This window comes from Lycorma delicatula, chromosome 4 (genome assembly GCF_047948215.1).
Source record: "Lycorma delicatula isolate Av1 chromosome 4, ASM4794821v1, whole genome shotgun sequence".
In the NCBI taxonomy this organism is placed as follows: Eukaryota; Metazoa; Arthropoda; class Insecta; order Hemiptera; family Fulgoridae; genus Lycorma; species Lycorma delicatula.
In genome coordinates, this window is record NC_134458.1 from 153,552,303 (window position 1) to 153,572,149 (window position 19,847).

General features: G+C 28.8%; 1 protein-coding gene across 2 annotated transcripts; it reads left to right on the top strand.

Annotated features, from left to right (window-relative positions):
* The first annotated feature begins 111 nt into the window (after positions 1-111).
* On the top strand, positions 112-15,100 carry LOC142323967 (seminal metalloprotease 1-like). 2 transcript variants are annotated; one of them, XM_075364414.1, is made up of 5 exons: positions 112-479; positions 4,609-4,755; positions 6,322-6,582; positions 12,774-12,907; positions 14,879-15,100. In XM_075364414.1, exons 1-5 carry the CDS (start codon positions 389-391, stop codon positions 14,966-14,968), a joined length of 723 nt encoding a protein of 240 aa, XP_075220529.1. In that variant the 5' UTR covers positions 112-388; the 3' UTR covers positions 14,969-15,100. The 2 variants fall into 2 exon arrangements, with proteins under 2 accessions (XP_075220529.1, XP_075220528.1); XM_075364413.1 differs by having other exon boundaries at positions 113-479; positions 6,241-6,582.
* The last annotated feature ends 4,747 nt before the right edge of the window (positions 15,101-19,847 follow it).

The window sequence follows — 19,847 nt, forward strand, 5'->3', positions numbered from 1 at the left end:
CTCAACGTACACGAACAAGAACTAAAAAAAACTAACAATTCTTATACAACCGGCAATTACAATAGCACAGACTATACTTCCACTCAAATCATTACGAGAAATAAGTTTAAGTATTTCCATCATAAAAGTTTAAAGTGATACTTTTGTTTTTCCCTCAATGAACTCAAAACTTTTATCTCATTTGTGTTATTGCAGTTTAATAGTTCGCAATAAACATGTGCATAACGCAACAGCTGATACGAGTATACAAAAGTTTCTTGTTAAATTTGGTTACAAGAAACTCTTAACGTTACAGCAGAAGTAATTAGAACATTATTAAAAAATAATAATAAGCAGTTCAAAAGATTCGTCAGATTTATTTAATGAGTTTGTGTCAGTTCGGAATCCAATGGATAGCCACTCAACTTCGACTTCGGATGGGGTGAAATTGATTACCGCAGTTTTAAAGGATAAAATTAGCATCAAGCGTAACTCCTTAGGTGAATTTTAACATGTACAAACTGAAATAAATCTTTATTCCCATCGGTATTTAATTTATACTAGTTGACAGTTTAAACCACTCTAGTTATAAGATGAAAAGAAATAGATCAGTACGTATATTAGTTGTTTAAATAAACATAGGCCTAAAAATTGTACAACTTCATATTTGCAGACAAAACCTATTTCAAATAATAATAATAATGAACATTTATTTATATTTTTAAGCAAACTATGAGGCCTTAAAGAAATAATTTTGAAAACGTATAGTAACATGCATCAATACAATTAAAGTATACTCATAATAAAATAATTTATATGGTTATTACTGTTACAAATTACAACAGTTTAATAATCTAATGCATACATATAGTATTGTGAGAGAAAAAATTAGTCTACTGAATTGAATGCTTTGTTGGCTATCTTTAATTATATCTGAACAATTTTTTTTTTTTTTTACTTCTACAGTTGTTTACTCAACTTGAAAGTCTTTTTATTACTTTAGTTACCACATATGATTTTTGTGTAGCAAAGCATTTTCTAAAATTAAATCTGATCTAGTATCGAGATTTGCTATATTTTTTTTAAGCCACTTAATGTACTTTGTCACTTGGTCTGCATCTGATATAAAACTTTCCTTCCACTAATGATAATCAGACTCTTCTTCTGATACCAGATTGGATAATATTTGCTGTCAACTAACCACTATTTAACTGACTACAAAACACGTTTCATCTATGTATAATAAGTCTACATCCATTTTGATAACTTAAAAAGTTCTGAAAATAATGTATTCATTGCTCTATTACACATAAATATTCAATTTACACATTTCTTGGTAACTTGAACCAAATTTTTTCATTTAAATATTATTTAAGTGAAGCAGGCATAGAAAGATGTTTTTATTTTGTGTAAGATTCATTATTAAGACTGTTCATCATAAAAACTAATTATTAAGAAATCATAATTCTGAATAGATTCAATATGTATTTCTGGAAGTTACGAAACTGCATTTTCTTTTGGCCTCTTCTTTCATAAATTTAACAGTTAACTTGAATTAAAATTTTATCCCTTTCCTGTTAACAAATTTCAACAAAACTCTAGCAGAGTTATAACACACGATTCTTTCAAATACTATAATAACACTAAAAAATAAACTGAACTTAATAATTTAAGTAATATCCATAATAAATAAGAAATAAACAAAAGTTAATTTATATGATTAAATGGCATAAAAACAAATGTTATGGCTATTCTTGAAAAAAAATAATTTGGTGTATTTTTGAGGCCACAATCTTGTAGCCAATTCACTTTTTAATCATTCAACAATGAAAGAAAATTCTGTGGATATTTCCATGTCATAATATTCTTTCAACATATTGTTGGGAGTATAGAATGGAGTAACCCTTTCTGCCTTAGAATTTTTATTAATTCCTTGTCATTTATTCTGCCTTTATAATTAATAAATGCATGATAAAATTAATAATAATTTTATAAAAAACATTATGACTTTAAAAAACTATAAACATTAAAATCAATCAAACATACCAACCAACTACAACTTAGAAACGCTTTTATAGCAGACTCAACTGTCAAGGTCTGTGACTTGAGATTATACACACACATAGCCCAGTTCTATGATTTCAGAAAAATAAAAGAGCCATCATGATAATCTACCAAGCATTAATCCAGTCCTGACATCACATAGGGTAATGTAAATTATCTTGTATAAAAACAAGCTAGCAGTATTGGTTCTACCACTCTCCAGACAGAACTGAGACAGTCTGGTGTACGTATTAGTTTATTAACAAAAGTTTTTATTTTCAATTTTCTTGTTAAACATTTATTTAAAATGTGTCTAAGACTGCCAATGAGGAATGAGTACTTCACAAGTAGTAAAAGAAAAGAGAAAACTTTGTGCTTATAAAAATTAAAAAAAAGAATGCAGAGAAACAATATAAAATAAGTACTACAGAGTGTGACGTGAAGTTGTCTGTAATGCAGGAAACATGAACTATTTTCTATACCGCAAGCTTTCTAATTAATTTTCTTGAAATTTCATGAAAAAAAATGCTTTGAATATCAGAATGATTTTCAGCTTATACATTATTATCTTATAAGAATCTAATACTATATTAAAGGTAATAGGAAAAACAAATCTTCAAATTGCTTAAATAAATAGTGTGTGGCTTTCAGTTTATAACTTACAATTGTGTTAACTTAAAACATACTACAGAACCACCAGAGAAATTTTTTCAACAAAATGAAAAAGAGATCATCCAAATTTGCACCTTGTTCACGATTAAGAAGACATAACAAATACATGCTAGTCAAATTCAGAACCATCTTTTTTGAAGTTAAAAAACTAAAGCCTTATAAATTTGCAATGAAGAAATTTATATTATAAATAATGGGAAAAAAAAGTGTAATAATATTAATAATTTTTTTTTATTATTAATAATTTTAAAGAAATTTGTAAATATGTAATGAAGAATTTGTAATATAAAAAATCATTGTTCTTTTTTTATTTACTTTTACTTATGGATAGGTGTTTGTATAAGTGTTTACATATTAAATTAATATGGGTAAAAATCAAATTAAATCATATTAGATTAATGTACGATTTAGAAATGATTTTTAAACTAATTTCTGAATTCCAAAAAATGTACTTTAGATTTATCTAATTTTTTGAATGGCTAACTGTTTCATTAAAAGTGGCTATTTAAATAAGTTTTAATGAATTTGTATATTTCATAATGTTTTATCACTGTAAAAAGAAAATCAATTATAAAATGTATAATTATTTGTTAATTATGCAACAGATACACATTAAAATTTTTTACTTATCTCAATCATACCTAACCAGCTACATTTTGTCATACATTTGTCAAAAGTGAAATATTTACTTCCTGTCAAATTTACATACTAACATTACCACTTAATTTTATCCACTGATAAAAAATTAAAGCATTTACACCATTACTTTTTAAATTGTTTAAATTATAAAAGCGAGTATATTATTTTTACTACCCACTAATCTACTGTAGACAATTTAATTACAAAAATGATACCAACAAAGAGATTTTTAATAACATTTACAGTCATAAATTTTTCAATGGATGTATTAAGTTTCATTTTACAAAAAAAATCTTCAATCCGTAAGTACTATTGACTATGACAGATCCAGAATGAAATTATTTTATACAGACTGAAAAAAAGTAAAAATTTTTTTTAGACTGCTATATTATGTTACAGTTTGTGTGTAAAATGTTTTTACCTTTAAATTAAAAAAAATAAAATTCTTTTTAATATAAAAGATAGACATATATGATAAAGATAAACATACATGTTTCTTTAAAATAATCGCACTGATTACCTATTGCAATGTATCCTATAATGGTTTTAATTAAATTAAATCTATATTACAATACTTAAATTAGATTTGAATTCTCGTGTTTCCAGTTTACTTTAGCAGCTCAGTTTAATTAATAGCAATGGGTTCAATTAAACAGTTTTGTAATTGAATGATTTATATGATATATTGTAAGAAAGAACAATCTTGAAAAATATGAAAACTTTAACTTTCTTTAACAGATAGTACTACTTGAAAATAAATTACATCAGTCAGAGCATGGTGCTTTAAAGAAATTCTATCATAAGCTTTGCCCTAATCAGCTATCATAACAAAAATTCAGTTATCTATTCAAGTGCATGTGCAACCCATAAAAATGTCTGCAGATTTTGACTACGTTAATGGTTAGTGGATTAGGGAGCATAAAAATAAATCATTAAGAAATTTTCACCATTTAATTTTTATCCTTACAGGAAGAAAATAAATTTAAATATCATTTAATAAATCATCCATAAATTTAATTATGCCATTGTTTTATATAAAATATTAAAAAATTAATAAATTATAAAAAATATATTTGATGAAAGATTGGTAATAAATAATTCCATATAGTTTTAATATAACATTTTTGTATTAGTTCATTTTATTAAGGACATACTTTAAAAGTGGTAGCCACGTTTGAAAATTTTTTTTAAAGTATTGTTTTATGAAAATTAATATCATTGACAAAAATTACTTTTTTATTTCCACAGTAAGATCTTTTCTTATTTCTTTTGCAGGAAAAGGATATTACCCAGAATTATCATCAGGATTATTCCAAGGTGATATTTTTTTACCACTTGAAATGGAAACAAGAAATGCTATAACACTGGATAAATATAAATGGCCAAACAGAACTGTTCCTTATAAATTTACATCTAATTATAGTAAGTTTATTATGTATTTTTTCCTCTTTTATTACTTACAGTTTATTGATAATAATGTTGAGGTAACTCTGTATTAAACCTTTCTCCAGCTATACTTTTTTAAAAACAAAAAATAATTATATAATAAATAATTATTACATCCATAGTTTTATTGTTTAACCAAGAGTAGGGAAGCACTGTTTTGAGTTGTACTTTATTAGAAAGCATTAGGAAGCCTTGCATTTTATGACAACACCTGATCCCTGAGTCAGGCTCTTTTGTACAGGAACCAGGTAGAAAAATGAATCCCAAAGTAGGTATATTGGAAGTATTCCTACAATCAAACAACACATATATCAAGGACATAGTAACTTATAGAGATCCACACAACAGAGTATCCAGGACCCCTCAGGCAGTAAACATCCTTTCCTCAGGAAGGAAGCATCAGATTTGGTGATAAAGTAGATCAGCTTAGGTATAATCAACTGAGGCAGGTCTAGGCTTTCTTAAAAAAAACCCTCCCCCACTTCTGGATTATATGGCTTATGTAGTTATCCAACTGAACTATATAATTAATTCAATCATATCTGCGTTGGGAGAATTTCTAAAAATAAGTATATATGTCACACCACAATTTTGCAGTAAGCTGAATTTTTATGAAAGTAAATTCTGAAATACTACATTTTTCATGGATTTCTAAGATACAGGGAAAAGGTATATATTGGTGTACATGAGTTATCAATATTTGACTTACCAACACTACAATTTGCTAACAATCTCATAGTGAAAAATCCAACATTGATATTCTACACATATACAAAAAAGGATCACATCTTAAAAGCATATAAAATATACCAACAGACAAGATATACTAAAAAAAACAGCTACAATTTATTTCAACCTGTTTTATCCAGTTTAAGCTACATAAGTTTTTAGATGGCTGTTGGAATGTCTTTATCTATAAAGACATACAAATATAAAAATAAAGGCAAATATTTAAATGGCTGTCATTCACATTGTAAGCAATAAAAGAAACTAAAAGTAAATTTTGAGAATAAAGCAACATTGATTATCAGAATGGAATACTTACCAATCCGCTAATGTTGCTGATATAACTGCTGTACATATATATATATATATAACCTACTTGAATCACTCAAAAATCTTTAAATAGTGTTCACTCCAAACTGGAGCGAATTTAAAAAGCTGCCATTTTGGATTAAAATAGGGACCTCTCCTACCATTCTGCAAAAGGGCATCAATAAACTCTGTTGTAACCTAACCATATGCCTGTGTTAGTTGCCTATAAACCAGTTAAAAGTAGAGCATCAATACAGTTGTTGGTTGCACCTGCTGTTTTCACAAGTTGGTGGCAATGGTGTTTGTTAGAGCACCTATGACATGTCTCTATATTAGTTCTTTGGCAGTGTTTATTGTCGCACATATTAATAAATGTATTAAATCAATTTTTTTTATAAGTACTCATTCATTTATTATTTTTCACAGGTAATGATGAAATTGATAAAGTTAGAGAAAATATGAACATAATTGAATCTCAAACATGTATAAAATTTATTCCTTATACAGATTACACGGCTGATGTTCATGATAATGAGCATGATGATAATTATATTCTGATAAACAAGATACAGAATCGTGGTTGTTATGCTGTTGTTGGTTATAGATCAGATATCAGTCCAATTCCAGTGAATTTTATGTCACCAGAATGTTTTAAAAGCAATGGTACAATTCAGCATGAATTATTACATGTTCTAGGATTACTTCATGAACAAGCTAGACCGGATAGAGATGAATATGTTCAAGTTTTGTGGCAAAATGTTGATGAACGTAAGTATTTAGTTTGTTTATGAATAACTAATTACATTATTTATTTTTAATTTCTTGAATATTAGATTGTTTGTATGACATCTGGAAGGTTCCAGAGCATATTACACAGAAAGGTTACAATTTTAAGAAAAGGATCTTAAACTTTATTAGATTTTAGATGGTCATAATTTAAAAAGCTGCCATTTTGGATTAAAAATAGGGACCCCTCCTACCATTATGTTCTGTAACTACTTATTGAGTTTAATTGTTTCACTGTAATTTATATAGTTAGTTTTATATTTCCTCCTCTATGAATCATGAGACCTTGCCATTGGTGAGGGGGCTTGAGTGCTCAGGGATACAGAGCAGCTGGACCGAAGGTGCAACCATATCGGAGAGGTATCTGTTGAGAGCCAGACTAAGGATTGATTCCTGAAAGAGGGCAGCAGCTCTTTCGGTAGTTGTTAGGGGCGTAAGTCACAACGACTTAAACGGCCATATCAACATCACTCAGTCCTCTGAGTACTGCGCAGCTGAGAGCAATGGAAAACTACAGCTGTTTTTTTTTTCCAAGAAAATGTGGCTCTGCATTTTCAAAAGCAATAATGGAGGCGCCTTCCTTGGTAAAATATTCCGGAGGTAAAATAGTCCCCCGTTCGGATCTCCGGGTGGGGACTACTAAGGAAGGGGTCACCAGAAAAGTAAAAAATAACATTCTACGAGTCGGAGCGTGGAATGTTAGAAGCTTAAAAAAGGTTGGTAGGCTAGAGAATTTAAAAAGGGAAATGGATAGGGTAAACGTGGATATAGTAGGAATTAGTGAGGTTCGGTGGGAAGAGGAAGGCGACTTTTGGTCGGGTGACTTTAGAGTAATTAACTCAGCGTCAAATAATGGGCAGGCAGGAGTAGGTTTCGTGATGAACAAGAAAATAGGGAGGAGAGTGGAGTATTTCAAGACGCATAGCGATAGAGTCATTGTAATAAGGATAAATTCAAAACCTAAACCGACAACGATTGTTAACGTCTATATGCCTACAAGCGCCCATGATGATGATGAGGTAGAATGTGTATACGAAGAGATTGATGAAGCAATTAAACACGTAAAAGGAGATGAAAATTTAATAATAGTTGGAGATTGGAATGCAAGCATTGGAAAAGGCAAGGAAGGAAATATAGTGGGTGAATACGGGCTGGGCAAAAGGAATGAAAGAGGGGACCGACTTATAGAGTTTTGCACGAAGTATAATTTAGTAATTGCCAACACCCAATTTAAAAATCATAATAGAAGAATATACACTTGGAAAAAGCCAGGCGATACTGCAAGGTATCAGATAGATTATATCATGGTTAAGCAAAGATTTAGAAATCAACTCGTTGACTGCAAAACTTACCCTGGAGCAGACATTGATAGCGACCATAATTTGGTGATAATGAAATGTAGATTGGGGTTTAAAAACCTGAAGAAAAGGTGTCAGATGAATCGGTGGAATTTAGAGAAGCTTGAGGAAGAGGAGGTAAAGAAGATTTTTGAGGAGGACATCGCAAGAGGTCTGAGTAAAAAAGATAAGGTAGAAAATGTAGAAGAAGAATGGGAGAATGTTAAAAAGGAAATTCTTAAATCAGCAGAAGCAAACTTAGGCGGAATAAAGAGAACTGGTAGAAAACCTTGGGTTTCAGACGATATATTGCAGCTGATGGATGAACGTAGAAAATATAAGAATGCTAGTGATGAAGAAAGTAAAAGGAACTATCGGCAATTAAGAAATGCTATAAACAGGAAGTGCAAACTGGCGAAAGAAGAGTGGATTAAAGAAAAGTGTTCAGAAGTGGAAAGAGAAATGAACATTGGTAAAATAGACGGAGCATACAGGAAAGTTAAGGAAAATTTTGGGGTACATAAATTAAAATGTAATAATGTGTTAAACAAAGATGGTACACCTATATATAATACGAAAGGTAAAGTCGATAGATGGGTGGAATATATTGAAGAGTTATACGGAGGAAATGAATTAGAAAATGGTGTTATAGAGGAAGAAGAGGAAGTTGAGGAGGATGAAATGGGAGAAACAATACTGAGATCTGAATTTAAGAGAGCATTAAAAGATTTAAATGGCAGAAAGGCTCCTGGAATAGACGGAATACCTGTAGAATTACTGCGCAATGCAGGGGAGGAGGCGATTGATAGATTATACAAACTGGTGTGTAATATTTATGAAAAAGGGGAATTTCCGTCAGACTTCAAAAAAAGTGTTATAGTAATGATACCAAAGAAATCAGGGGCAGATAAATGTGAAGAATACAGAACAATTAGTTTAACTAGTCATGCATCAAAAATCTTAACTAGAATTCTATACAGAAGAATTGAGAGGAGAGTGGAGGAAGTGTTAGGAGAAGACCAATTTGGTTTCAGGAAAAGTATAGGGACAAGGGAAGCAATTTTAGGCCTCAGATTAATAGTAGAAGGAAGATTAAAGAAAAACAAACCAACATACTTGGCGTTTATAGACCTAGAAAAGGCATTCGATAACGTAGACTGGAATAAAATGTTCAGCATTTTAAAAAAATTAGGGTTCAAATACAGAGATAGAAGAACAATTGCTAACATGTACAGGAACCAAACAGCAACAGTAGCAATTGAAGAACATAAGAAAGAAGCCATAATAAGAAAGGGAGTCCGACAAGGATGTTCTCTATCTCCGTTACTTTTTAATCTTTACATGGAACTAGCAGTTAATGATGTTAAAGAACAATTTAGATTCGGAGTAACAGTACAAGGTGAAAAGATAAAGATGCTACGATTTGCTGATGATATAGTAATTCTAGCCGAGAATAAAAAGGACTTAGAAGAAACAATGAACGGCATAGATGAAGTCCTACGCAAGAACTATCGCATGAAAATAAACAAGAACAAAACAAAAGTAATGAAATGTAGTAGAAATAACAAAGATGGACCGCTGAATGTGAAAATAGGAGGAGAAAAGATTATGGAGGTAGAAGAATTTTGTTATTTGGGAAGTAGAATTACTAAAGATGGACGAAGCAGGAGCGATATAAAATGCCGCATAGCACAAGCTAAACGAGCCTTCAGTAAGAAATATAAGTTGTTTACATCAAAAATTAATTTAATTGTCAGGAAAAGATTTTTGAAAGTGTATGTTTGGAGTGTCGCTTTATATGGAAGTGAAACTTGGACAATCGGAGTATCTGAGAAGAAAAGGTTAGAAGCTTTTGAAATGTGGTGCTATAGGAGAATGTTAAAAATCAGATGGGTGGATAAAGTGACAAATGAGGAGGTATTGCGGCAAATAGATGAAGAAAGAAGCATTTGGAAAAATATAGTTAAAAGAAGAGACAGACTTATAGGCCACATACTAAGGCATCCTGGAATAGTCGCTTTAATTTTGGAAGGACAGGTAGAAGGGAAAAATTGTGTAGGCAGGCCACGTTTGGAATATGTAAAACAAATTGTTAGGGATGTAGGATGTAGAGGGTATACTGAAATGAAACGACTAGCACTAGATAGGGAATCTTGGAGAGCTGCATCAAACCAGTCAAATGACTGAAGACAAAAAAAAAAAAAAAAAAAAAAAGTTTTATATTATAATTCACTTTCATACTTCATACTAACAAAACGGAACAAACCCTTCAAAAGTCTTCAGTATTTATCAGTTGCAAATTAACTGACTATACAAATTAAAAAATGAACTCAGGGATGTGTTTGCTACAACAGTGCAATTACTTGTCATTCAATAGTACGCCTGAATGTAAGCATTATAAAAAAACTGCAGTCAGGTAAGACAAAACAGTGATATTTGTAACAGGTACCTTCTATTCTATACTATTCATACACAGAGTTATGAATCATAGACCTTTCATAACATTGTATACCTTATACTATATAAGAAAATTATATAAACATTAATATTTTAATCTAATCAAAATGCAACAATATACATCTACAAGAAGCACAACCCCATTATTAATACAGTATCAGAGTAACATATATTTCATATAAAAATTCAGTTAACTGAAGTGAGATAGGGTGGCGAGACCCAAAACAAAAAAAATTTCATTGCTTAGAATTTCACACTGTTGAATTTAATTTTTCAATGTTAATATTTTGTATGTTAAAAGTCTAACAAAGAATCTATAAAAAAACAAGTTAAATAAATACTTTAAATTCTAAATAAAAAAGATTTTCGCTGCCATTGAAGAGTTGATTTCAGTTCAGCAAATAAGGATGAGTATAACCACAATAGGCTTTTTATGAGAACAGTATGTAAAATATAAGTAAGTTTCATGTTTTCTGGAAAAATCTGTTTCAGTCTTGGCATCGTCAAAAGTTTCTATTTTTTTATATGAAAATTTAAGTTTTTTTGTGAACAAATTTATTTCTTTAATTAAAAATAAAATGTCACCCTAACGCTTTCATTAATGTGACAATTTTAATTACATGTGATACATCCTGTAACTAAATTTCTAATAGCTTCCTTTTTGGGTTTTCATTTACTGTTTTTTAAATAATTTCCAATAAATACTTTTATATAGAGATCTGAGCCGCTTTAGGATGGATTTTTTATTAAAAAAAAAAAGAAATTAAAAACAATTAAAACTTGAAAACTACAGAAAAATACATTTTCTACCTCAATTATTGAGATAAAATTAATAACTCTGTTATAACAATCTGCAGATGTTGATGAAACTATGGTTTTGATATCATACTCAAATATCAAATAAAAATTTAAATTTTTCAAAAATTTAAATAAAACTTATAATTTTTGTATGCCATCATTTTCAAATTTTACTTGTTGATTCACTTTTATCATTGTTTTTATTAACATGTATTTTTTCAAGTGCAAGATTTAAATTTGTTAATACTGATTTTTAAAATTGACATTTTCTAGATTTGATTTTCCTTATAATAATCACTGTAATTAAATTTCTTGCCAATTGTATTCTTACATTTATAAATGTCCCTGGAAAATGTTTCTGGCTATCATTCCAATGTGTAATATTTTTAAATGTTGTTTTCTGTATTCTACTTTACAACAGACCCTGGCCTTTCATTGAAAAAATTAGAAAGATTTATTCCTGTTCATAATCTTAATATATTTTATATTAATTTTAACAAAATTATTACATACTGCTACTACAAAGCAATTTGTTAAGTTAATTAGACAGTTAACACTAAAAATAATTTCATGTGATATAATTTCTATCCTCTATTAAGCTGAAGTGATATACATAATACATTGTTTTCATAACATAAAGAGGTATATTTTTATCTTGTGACTGTAATTAACATTAATTTTATGGCATTTTATGTAATTAATATTAATTTTTTAACTTATAATTTTATGTAATATAATTTCTATTCCCTGTTGAGCTGAAGCAGTGTATTTAGCGTACTGTTTCATAACAGAATAAGTATATAAATTTGATAGTCGTATCTGCCCCCCCCCCCCCTCAACAGCTGTTTTGCATAAATAACACCTGACGAACACGTGACTAGTAAGATTTTCTTTCTTTGAGAGTAAATTATACTCACTAGACATCAGTTCTTCCTTTGGTGAACAGAGTGAAGTGATCACTTGTAGATGTGTATATCACTTGCATTTTGTGGGTTTCACATTCTGATAAGCAAATACATGTTTGCACTGGTAAAGAATACAATGGGAAACCACTTTATTCCTTACCATCCTATGTAAACTTGGCATAGGATTTTGTAGTTCTTGAGAATCACTATACTACTTTTGGAATGATTTGTGACTGATGTAACATTGCCTGAAATCATGATGGTTATGATAGGCTACGCACAGTATATTTTGTATATATTGATAATAATGGAAGTCTCATAGCCAGGCTTTTGTGATTAAACTTTCTAATAAAATCAAAATAGTTTTCATTTTCACATAACTGATTTCATTCACATTCAGAGTTAAGTTTATAAAGTATAGTATTATTCTGTTGCTAAACTATTAATTTTTCATATAACGAATAAACATTAATTTATCACTCAAAAGAACAAATAATTTTTATATCAATTAAATTATTTATTTCTTCCTTAAAGCGAGTTTTTCTTAAATGTTATGTAATATTATGCAAGTTTTGTGGTATTTAATTTTTCAATTAATTCATATTAAATTTTTATATGGTAAATTTATTTTAATTATGTTCATAATTTAATTCCATTTATAACTATTACATTTTAGGGCACAGAAGAGATTTCAGTAAAGCTCCAAGCACATTTGTGTCAACATATAATGTTTCATACAATTTAAATAGTGTTATGCATTATCCAAATATGGCTTTCTCTAAAAATGGTAAACCTACAATGATATCCAAAGTAAGTTATTTTTTATCTAACTGTTTTATAATTATTTTTAATTAAGAAGAATGAAAGCATATGAAGATCATTATTGAAAAAACGTTTATTAACTTAGTATCATAGTTTTTACAATATTGTTAATATGCCCATAAATCAACTACAAATATGACAAAAACAGAGACATACCACAAAAGCATACTGATCACTGCTACAGCGACTCTTCTATCCAAATAATTTCTATTAGGATACAAAAATTAAAACTAGTACATCTATTTTGCTTTTTATGAATCATATTTCTAACTCCATAATAAGACATAGTCCACATAACATCTACATAAATACCACAATGAACATCTCTGATAAGGTGATAGTTTTACACTATTCTCGAAAAGCTGTATCCCCATATCTTTTAATCTTATATTTTATTTACAAACTTCAAGAAAAATACTAAAAATGGCTAATAAGTATGGCTTCCATTAAAAAATTGAAAAATCACATGAGGCTCTTAATTCTAATATATAAAAAAAAAATCTTTTTTTATATTGTCTTTTAATTTTCTCCCACTAGGAATTTACTTCTAATTTAATTTCTTCATTATGTAGATTAAAAATCTTTCAAAAATACAATCATTTTTATAAATTATGTACTAGCGCACAAAAAAAAAACTAGCAACGAAATTACCATTATTACACATAACAATGTTATAATTGAAAATCTTCTAGAACAAAAAGGGTGACTAATAGGAAGTACCTAGGGATAGCTACTGATATGCATATGAATTAAAACCAGTATATTGAAAATATAACACAGAAACTAAGAGTTTTACTTTGTTCTTACAAATTCACTAAATTTTTAAATGTTGACTTTATTATCTATATATTATTAATTGTTTAATAGCAGAGAAAACTGTGGGATCGTGGAATGGGGATCAAAGTTTAAAAACGTACTTATGGCTTTATTAAATTTACAAAATAGACTTGTTAAATTAATATGGAAAAATACAAAATAAACACTGAAAGAAAACCATTTTAATCTACACCAAAAGAAGACTTAAATGTAGGCAAAAAAGATTCTATTCAATGCCATAATATTTTAACGAGCTACCAGTAACTCTTAAGAATTTGAAACAGAAAATGAAACTGTCAAGTTAAAAAAGGGGATACATGATAAAATGTAAATTTAAGATAACTACAAAAATTGTAAATAATGTAAGCAGACAATTATTAACAGGGATATGGTTGTGAACATTTAGTTTTAAGTTAGATATATGCAAGTTTAAGTTTGTAATTTCAATTATGTCTGCAAACAAGTAAATAATACCTCCTGCAGGACTAATCTTATTTATAAAAACAAATATATACAAATAATTTATTTTCATTTGTCTTCAAAGATGTTACATCACCTACGTTATATCACCATGGCTACAAATCAACTACAAACATGAAAAAAAGCAGTGACTACCACAAAAATAACCACTGATAATTTAAGTGCGATTCATATTTTAACATAAAAAAATATAATTACTTGCCGCTATGTAGAGTAATGCATCATCGCCTGCTATCTGTCCCAAGATAACTAAATCTAACAACTATGCTTCCAGATGTCAGTCATTTTGAAAAATTCTTTAGCACTTGATAAAAAAATAAACTTGCATATATTCATAAACATGCTGTGATGGAAGTAATGCGATAAGAAAATTTGAAATAAAAACAAACATTCAAAGATGATTTGCTGTCATTTCATACAATGGCAAAAAATACTGGAACATGATGAATCACTTCACGAAAGTAAATGAGACTAATTTACTTGTTGAAGAGATTAAAACAACTCATTAAAAGAAATTTTTAAAATCATTTTATCATTCTATCCATTCATAATTTATTTTATCATTGATTGGGTATTATTACTGGCTTTAACTGTTTAATATGTAAAAAAGTGAATTGTTTTCTTTTAAATTGGTTAATGAAAATTTATGGTTGTATGTTTTAGAAAAATTCAAAAGAATTATTTGGTCAACGTGATGGTGCTGTTGATGGAGATTTTGAAAAAGTGCGACAAATATATAAATGCAATAACTGAAAACTAAATAGAATGAATTTAGTAGTATTAAAATCGTGATACTATATTGGATGTAATTTTATCAATTAATAAATAAAATATTAAAATATATTTTCTATTTTCGTTTTTTACACTACATTTTACAGCTTTTAAATAAAGACACTAGAACTATTCTTAACTCAATTGAAATAACACAGCTCGGATATATTGGTAACAAATACTTTATATAAGATATCAATGAATCACATTGTTCTGAATGTTACCAGACAATTGTAATTTTACACATTAATTTTCTGAAATGTTTCACACTTAAAATTTTATGAGTTAAATTCCTCAGTGTTTATATAATTATTTTCAATATTTATTATATATATATTATTTATTAATATTATTTCAATATTTTAATTTATTATTAGTTTTAATGTATAATGATAGCTAATAAACTGGTAATGGCTCCCTATACTGAATATAACATATTATTCATTATATTATACAAATTATTCATTGTTCACAAAAAGAAAAGTGATAGGTTTTACACACATACAATTCATCTTTCTTATTTTTGCAAGACATAAAAAGACAATATAAGCAATAATGAAAAGTTACTTCGTGTAATGCCTTGTTTGCATGCATCAAATTATTTTAATACAGTAGCTTAGTAATTTTATTATTCAAGCGATTTAAATGCATGTTGTAAAGAGAAGAACCTTTACTTCACTCATCCACTTGACTTGTTCGGACAGACTGATTTAGCAGAATCATGGTGTTACTTACTTACCTAACTGGAAAACATTAGATAGTATATTAGTAAGAAGAATGAGTACTGGATTGTTACCTTCTGAAAGTTGTTGAAAATTGTGATCCTAAATAAACTATGTCATTTTTAAAGTACGGTTCGACTTGAATTTGCCACCTACATACAGAATATAAACAGGATTATGCTTGCGTAATTCAGTTATTTTAATCAATAGCCAGCTGTTAAGAACAATAATTTAGCCATTTTGTAGTTGTTCATCCAATTTTGAGTGCTACAATTCATAGAGTATGAGGAGAAATCCAACTGATGGACAAATCTGTGACATTTATGAGAAAGCTGATCATTGTGATAACAGATGTATTAATTGAAAAAATTGAACAGATTCAAAGATTCAGGAAAACTGGAGTTTCACCTGTTTCAATTGTCTCATTTGTTTCAACTGTTTCATTTGACTTACGAAGTTATGACTGAAAAATTGGGCTGTAAAAAAAATTGAGTCATATGGATGTCAAAAATCTTAACACACAAAAGAAAAAGTCTTGCTGCAACATATGAATTTGAAAATGAAAGTGATGAATTATTTGACGATACCTGCTACCATAGATGAAACCTGGATTTCTTTATTCAAATGTCAAGACAAAGCAGCAGTTAATGCAATGGCAGCATTCATCATTTGACAAAATTTTTCATCATCTTCTGATAAAATTCAAACAAGAATGTTCTGTAAAGAAACTTATTTTATTAATACTGTTTTTTGGGACAAAAAGGTTGTTATGTTGATCAAATTTAAGATCATAGAACTATTCATAGTTGACAAATTTTGAGATGGTTGTGAATACGGATATGTACTGAAAAATGTTAAAAAATCTTAGAATAGAAAAAATAACCACGGGATGCTATCCTGTAGGTTTTTTTTCTTAACAAAATCAGAAAGTGGGGAAATTTGAAAATAATTGTTGCAATATCATCCACCCTGCAGCCCTGACAGTTCTCAGTGATTATTTTCTTTTTCTTTACTTTAACAGTGACTAAATCCATAGTTTTAATGATGACAATGAATTAAAAAATAGGGTTACTGTGTTAAGTCACTGGTGGTGGAATTTTTGAAGAGGGAATGAAGAAGCTAATGAAACTATGAAATGTGTGTATAAGTTGAAGGAAGCATGTAGAAAAATAATAAATAAGTGTGGTTTTTATTTTTCAGTTTCGTTTTTATTTCAAATGAACCTTATTTAAAAAAAATATGCCTTGTATTTTTATTTTTGAATGAACTAAAATGATAAGGTGGTTACAAGATATTAGTAAGAAATTTGTTGTAGAATAAATTAAGTAATATTTTTTGGGAATTTGCACCATGTCATATAAAAACAAACAGATATGCTAACCAGTTTGTTCATCAATCATCCAAGAAATGGAAACTTTAGCCAGAATTGGCTTCCTCCATCATTGAATCTGATCACTGTATGCTATTTCTAACGTTGTTCAATAATTAATGGAAACAATTTTCTTACATTCTCAGTACTAAAAGATATTCTTTAGGACAGCCAGTTCCTGTGATATATCATAAAATATTCCAAAATTGTTTCTTTTTAATATCCATCAAGTTACTCATCCAAATGAATGTTCAATATTAATTTTGATTTGGATTAATTTTTCTAATTTATTTAGACAAAAATTCAAACATACAGGTTTTCGAATGAGATCTTGCCTCTGTTATGAAGCCATGATGTTTATTAATGGAACAAATTGGCAGCCTCTAATTCAGGTGCGGACACTTACTAAATTACTCAGTCACTGTTATTTTATTAAAATACATGATGCGTGCAAACAAGGAACAATAGTAATAATGTTTACTATACAATCAGTATTTGTGAAGAACAAACCGAAAATGTTCCAGCAGTATAAAAACTAGAAATGAAAATCATTTAAAATAACAATGCGTTCTTAAAATTTTACTGTTGAATACTTCTTTTCTCATAAATTCATTAGTAAATTAAATTTTTCTAAAAAGCTACATTTCTTCAATTTTCATTTACTTCACCCTCATTTCATTCATAACCTGCACACAAGAAATAATTAAAATGTTATATATAAAAAGCCCGAGAAGAAAAAAATATTTGTCTGATATAATCATATATTATATACATAGTATATACCTTTATACATATGATTAAGTATAATGAATAAATAAATAGAAAAATTATGAGGTTAAACTGAAGACCATGATTATGTATGTGGCTAAAAACACCTTAAAATGATTGTGAAATTTGAAATAATATACAGGTGGGCCAAAAATAACATTGGTTTTAAAACTTTAACCAAACACAAAATTTATTTTAAAATCAACATTATTTTTACATTGGAATATAATGTCAGACAAATGTCCTTTAAGGCTCTGAAGGCATAATCGTCAGTCTTTTCCTGAAGTCTTCCATCACTTTCACAGATAGGTCTGGTTCAATTTCTGCAGTCAATTCATTGAATCTCCCCCTTTAGCTCGGGAATTGTTTGTGGAAAGTCTTCATAAACCTTTAACTTAAAAATCCCAAAAGAAATTAGTCACATAGTGACAGATCTCATGATCTAGGTGGCTGCACTTGGTTAGCATGGTTTGAAATTATGTGTAATTTCAAACCAGGCTGTGCTTTTTTTCCCAGGCTGTGGCCTGGGAATTTCTCATGCAAAAAATTGAGTGTTTCTCCTGTAGTGTGCATGTTGCACCATCACGTTGAAACTACAAGTTATTGCCATCAATTGAGTCTGATTATGGGAAAAGAAATTCAGTCACCATATAACGGTATTGTTCACAATTAACTTCATTTCTGACCTCATACTCAAAAATGAATGGGCCACTAACTCCACCAGACTAAAAACCACACATAAACTGTAAACTTCAGTGGATATAACTGAACCACATGAAAAGTTTTACCTGGGCACACAACAAAGTGTCATCATCAGTGTTCGGATATAATACTTGTATAATAAACAAATAAATAATTTAAAATTAACTCACAAACTAAACGGCCCCAAATTCAACAGTTTTACATGTTGACATACCCATCAAGATGGAAGTGTGCTTCTCACTAAAAATTATCCTGTTTGCAAAATCAATGTTTACTGGTTAACGCTGTATCACATTAGCAAACTCTTTGCGCTTAAGATTCCTTAGGATAAGGTGTTGCGTAAACTGTATTTTGTACAGGTGCATTAAGCTGTTATAGTTATCCCAAGTTCTTGTGAACAATAGCAAGTCGATGCTCTTCGGTTTGCTGCAGCACTTTGCAAGCTGACTCAATGTCATCAAGAGACCAGCCAGTGCAAGGATGATCAGATTGTTTTATGTTTAAAACAGCACCAATTTCTTCAAATTTTCTTACCAATCACCAACTGTTGGCTCATTCAGTGTGCTTTTTTTTACCAAATATTTCCCAAACTTTACAATCTGTTTCCGCAAAATACTCACCAAATTTATAGTGAGTTTTAATAACAATGTGATTCTCCTTTGTATAGCAATTCATGGCTACTAATCGAAACTAATGAAAATAATATAAGTAAGACATTCAAAGCTGACAACCCCTCTAGACGATAACGGTGGGCAATTTAAAACCAGCGCTATTTTTGGCCCACCCATTAATCATTTAACCAATGGTTAACAGCATTAACCATAATTAAACAAATTTTTACATTGCAAAATATAAGGTACAATAAGAGTTAATTAATAAATGTTACAACTCGGTCAAAATCAATGCTTATAACTATTATAAATAATGAAGCACTCAATTTTAAATAAGTGAAATACAAAGTGATAAAATATAAATGCAATCTTCACTACAATGATAAAAAAAAGAAATTTATTTATGAAATAATATTTTTCTTGAACAATACACGTATTACAGTTTAATTTTATGATAATTACAATCAATGTTGATATTTATAATGATATACAATTTTTAAATCTAATAAAGATTAACCATAATGTAATTATTATTTTCATACTAAATTCACTTTACATTAAATTTTTATTAATTTTAAACTAAATTCTATGCTACTAATACAATAAAATCAAATAAAATAATAACAATAATAATAATTTAATAATAAAAACTATGTATTAATCAGATCATTTATGACAAAATATTACTT